The sequence below is a fragment of the Bactrocera oleae genome, chromosome 2, assembly GCF_042242935.1.
Source record: "Bactrocera oleae isolate idBacOlea1 chromosome 2, idBacOlea1, whole genome shotgun sequence".
Classification (NCBI taxonomy): domain Eukaryota; kingdom Metazoa; phylum Arthropoda; class Insecta; order Diptera; family Tephritidae; genus Bactrocera; species Bactrocera oleae.
The window spans coordinates 52,679,487-52,684,068 of NC_091536.1; the positions used below are offsets into that span (position 1 = coordinate 52,679,487).

General features: G+C 30.2%; 1 protein-coding gene across 1 annotated transcript; it reads right to left on the reverse strand.

Annotated features, from left to right (window-relative positions):
* Positions 1-876: 876 nt before the first annotated feature.
* On the reverse strand, positions 877-4,119 carry LOC138856372 (uncharacterized). The gene is made up of 2 exons (XM_070107345.1): positions 4,101-4,119; positions 877-1,634 (listed from the first exon to the last, which is right to left on the reverse strand). The coding sequence occupies exons 1-2, from the start codon at positions 4,117-4,119 to the stop codon at positions 877-879; spliced, it is 777 nt and encodes a 258-aa protein (XP_069963446.1).
* Positions 4,120-4,582: the final 463 nt, after the last annotated feature.

Genomic DNA, 4,582 nt, shown 5'->3' on the forward strand with positions numbered 1-4,582 from the left:
ATCCAGCAGTCAGTATTCAGCATTCAGCAATCATCATAAAACATCGACATCCTGATAAAAACGTTTCTTTAACAAGCACCGCTTATTTTTGTTCTTTTTATATATATAAATAAATATATCTCAATCAAGGAAGTTAAAAATTCATAGCCTTTTAACATTTAATCGATTGGACTTCAGATTAAATTAAAAAAATTTTAATTTCCTTACTAATTAGTTCAACAAAACAAAAAAAACACAAAACATATCACTCCTATATTAAAACTTTTAACGGAAGTGCACACCTCGACATTAATGTGACAATTACATAGGGTGATCCAAGTAAAGGTAATTTGCCAAGTATAAGCCTTTTTTGTCAGATCACGCGTGAGTCGTCTCAAGTTGTCATATTATATTTGTTCAATATTGTTTGGAATTTCATCATTAAAAAACTAAAGCCTGAACAGCGTTCACAAATGGTTCAACTTTATTACTAAAATTCACTTTATGTAAAGAATGCGTTTCGCGAGTTTTGGTTCTTCGAGCGGAGGAGAAAATAAAAATGCCGACGATGTTATTTCTGTGACATTATATTTTATTCTCTTCGTTTTTTTCAAATAATTTTTTGCTTATATAATTACTAAAGTGATTACAATTTTCTTAATATATTTCTTAGTTTTTTTATTTTTTATTATTGGAGGAAATACAATATTTGTTAAATATAATCTTATTTTCTATTGAATGCAAACAAACATGATTGTGTGGTTTACCCGATAATGTCTGGGGGTTCCTTACAGTCAAACATAAGGACCAAAACATGTTTGTATGCATTTGCATTATTTTCTTTTGTTCTTTATCTCTACTTGTAATCTTTACTTGTTTTTCTTTAATCTTTTATTTTTACCAATTTACAATATTTTGTTGTGTGGTGTCTGGTTGGGGTGATAGTGGACACATAACTCCTCCGCATCTTAATGGAAAACTCTCCTGAGTTTGAATAGTATTGTTTTTCTTTTTTTTAATTTTATAAGATATTAAAATTATTATTATAATCACAATAAAACTTAAAGTTGATATTCCAATATGAGAGATATTTTTGTGATATTTTAATTCATTAATTTTTTTTAAATTTTCTTCGTTTTTAAAAACAAGGTCGTTAATTGTAATTTTATTAGTGAAATTGTGAGTATCATAGTTTGGATAATAAAATCTTTGATTGTATGATGTTTTAGTATTTGAGAATGTTTGGTATAGGATCTTAATTGTGCAGTTATTATAATGAATCAATGTAGTGTTTTTCAACTTAATTTTTCTGTTGTCGCAATTCTGGTTTAGTTCTATGCCATTTGCATTTTTTATTAAAATAGTTTCACCATCAATTTGAAAAATTTCTGTAATGCTATTTTTGATAAGTTCACAATTTAATAAGTAGATGCAATGTTTAGAAATTTGTAGTTCATTGAGGGTTTTAGCTTCTTCGAATTTATAAGTGACATTTTTGTATTCAAAAACATTTTCAATTTCTGCTGTATTTGGTATAGGAATAATAGTTTTTAATTGTTCCGATTGAAATTCTTTTGGGATTTTGATCACGAACATTAACAAATATTCTTTATATTCCAAGGCGCATAATTTTATATATTGAAGTTTGTTGAGGTCTACAATTTGTGAAGGCGAAGAATAGCTTCATTCCGCCCATCAGTATTACCAGGAAAAGTGAGATTAAAGATTAATGCCCCACACACAGAAGACGTCTCCCTGCGAAGTGCACCGTACAAAACAACAACAACAAGTTCAGTTATATTAAAAGAGGATACATCAACAATGAATCCAGGCGAGCAGCAACCACTTCAGATGACAGCATCGCAAATTATGAAGGAAGCTTCAAGAATAATGGACAATGCCGGCAGAGATTTATCATCGTTCATCAGGGAAGTTCACATGATCCTTCCTTTATTCAACTCCAACCCACCAATGTTGGAATTTGTAACGCAGCGACATGTCAAAACGAAAATTAAAGGAGAAGCAGCAAGTGTCATCCGGCCTTTAGGACCTACACCAACATGGCAAAAATGAGACAAGAACTTGTAAAGAATTTTGGAGTAAAGGAGTCATACCACACCCTTTACAATCAGGCGATTGTACTACGAAACTATAACGTAAGTCAATATTTTCAAAAATTAAAGGATATTTTAGATAAACTAAATTTAAAACATGAATTCGATAGGATAAAGCCTACAGAATTTTCTCCAATTAACAACGAAAGTTTAATTCTAAAAATATTTTTAAATGGGATACACCCCAACTTAAGCAGTGTAGTGATTAGTAGAAAATTAATACCATTAGAGAGGCTTTTAGCGTTCTTCAAGAGACAGGCTTGCGAATACAATTTGATAAAAGACAAAACAATTTTCAAAAAAATAATTATAGAAATTTTTCAAATAGAAATTCTTTGGTCCACAATTTTGGCAATTTCAATAATAAACAGTATATGCAAAATTCCAATAATTTTCAATTTGGACAAAATCAGCAGAGACAATTTCGTAACAATTCTAACCAAAATGACAATTATCAGCAATTTAACTTTGGACAAAGTAGACAAAATAATTCCGAGCAATTTAGCTTTGGACGAAATAGGCAAAATAATTCTCAATAATTTAGAATATATAATTCAGTCCAAAGGAGACAAAACCCCCCCGAACCGATGGAAATAGATCACGTTCAAGAACAAGCAAATTTTCGGTTGCCAGCCCAAAACAATCGTTACCGATAATAGAAGTGACTATAAAAAATTAAAAAAATTAACTGTCTTCTTGACACAGGGTCTACAACATCATTATTGAAATATAATGTGTTAAACGATTATGAATGCATTGAGCTTGATAAACCAATACACTTTAGCACCATTAATGGAAATTTTTCCCTAAATAAAGAGTTAGTCACCCCAACCCCAAACGAATTCAATGAAAAAAGTTATATACATTAGAAATTAACTAACATAAAAGATAATAACTTTGATGCTATAATAGGACAGAATATTTTAAAACCTATTAAAGCAATAATTAATTTAGAAAAGGAGTATGTAGAGATAAACGGCAACAAAATTAAATTTATAAATTCAAGCCCTTACAATTACGAAGATATTAATATACTTACAGAATGTAAAGAGAATTTGCTAGATATTTTATCAAATTGTGACATGAATGAAGAAGAAAAGCAAAAATTAGAATACATTCTAAAAGCAAATAGCGATTTATTTTTCCAAGAAGGTAAAAACCTTTCTCATACTCATGAAATTCAGCACGAAATTGTAACAAAAACAAATAGACAAACTTATAATAAAATTTATAGATATCCCCAAATTCATGAAGAAGAAATTAGTAGACAGATGAACGAGATGTTACGCCAAGGCATAATTAAAGAAAGTAATTCCCCGTACAACTCGCCTCTTTGGATTGTACCGAAAAAGAAAGACAATTCAATGAAGAAAAAATGGAGAATAGTTATTGACTGCAGGAAGCTAAACGAAGTCACTATAGATGACAAATTTCCAATACCCCATATAGAAACAATACTCAGCAAACTTGGTAGAGCTCAGTATTTTACAACATTAGATCTTGCAAAAGGTTTTCATCAGGTATTAATAAAAGAAGAAGACCAAAAACAGCTTTCTCTACACCCCAAGGACACTTTGAATTTATAAGAATTTCGCTTTGGACTAAAGAATGCACCAGCAACTTTCCAACGTCTAATGAATTTAGTTCTTAGGGAATATATCAACAAGATATGTGTAGTTTATTTAGACGACATCTTAATTTTTAGTTCAAGTATTGAAGAACATACCCAAAATGTCAACAAAATATTTTCAGCATTAAGAAAACATAATTTAAAGATTCAGGTAGAAAACAACTGAATTTCTAGGTCACACTTTAACAACAGAAGGGATACAACCAAATTTAAGCAAAATCGAAAACATACAAAAACTAAAGTTGCCTACTACATCAAAGCAAATTAAATCATTCCTAGGTATAACAGGTTATTATAGAAAATTTTTAAGACATTACGCTAAAGTAGCACATGGTTTAACAAAATATTTAAAAAAGGATATTAAAATAAACACTCACGATCCTCAGTACATATCATCCTTTGAAAAACTTAAAAATGTATTAGTAAGCCCACCAATATTGAAATATCCAGACTTTAACAAAAAATTTGGCATTTCAACTGATGCAACTGACTTTGCAATTGGCGCAGTATTAACCCAGGAGAGTCACCCTATAAGCTATGCTAGTCGAACACTTAACAAACACGAAAGACGTTATTCCACTACAGAAAAAGAGCTACTAGCTATTGTCTGGGCAGTGACATATTATAGACCATACATTTACGGCAGAACACTTGATCTCTCACCAATCACTTAAGTGGTTTCAAATAAAAAACAAGGGAAAAGAAATTAACCCAAGATTGCAAAGATGGTTAATTAAAATAGGTGAATACAATATTAATATAAATTACGTGAAAGGAAATGAAAATAACGTAGCCGATTTCCTTAGTAGAATAGATAGTAACACAGGCGAGATTCATTCATTGGAAGAAGACAACATAA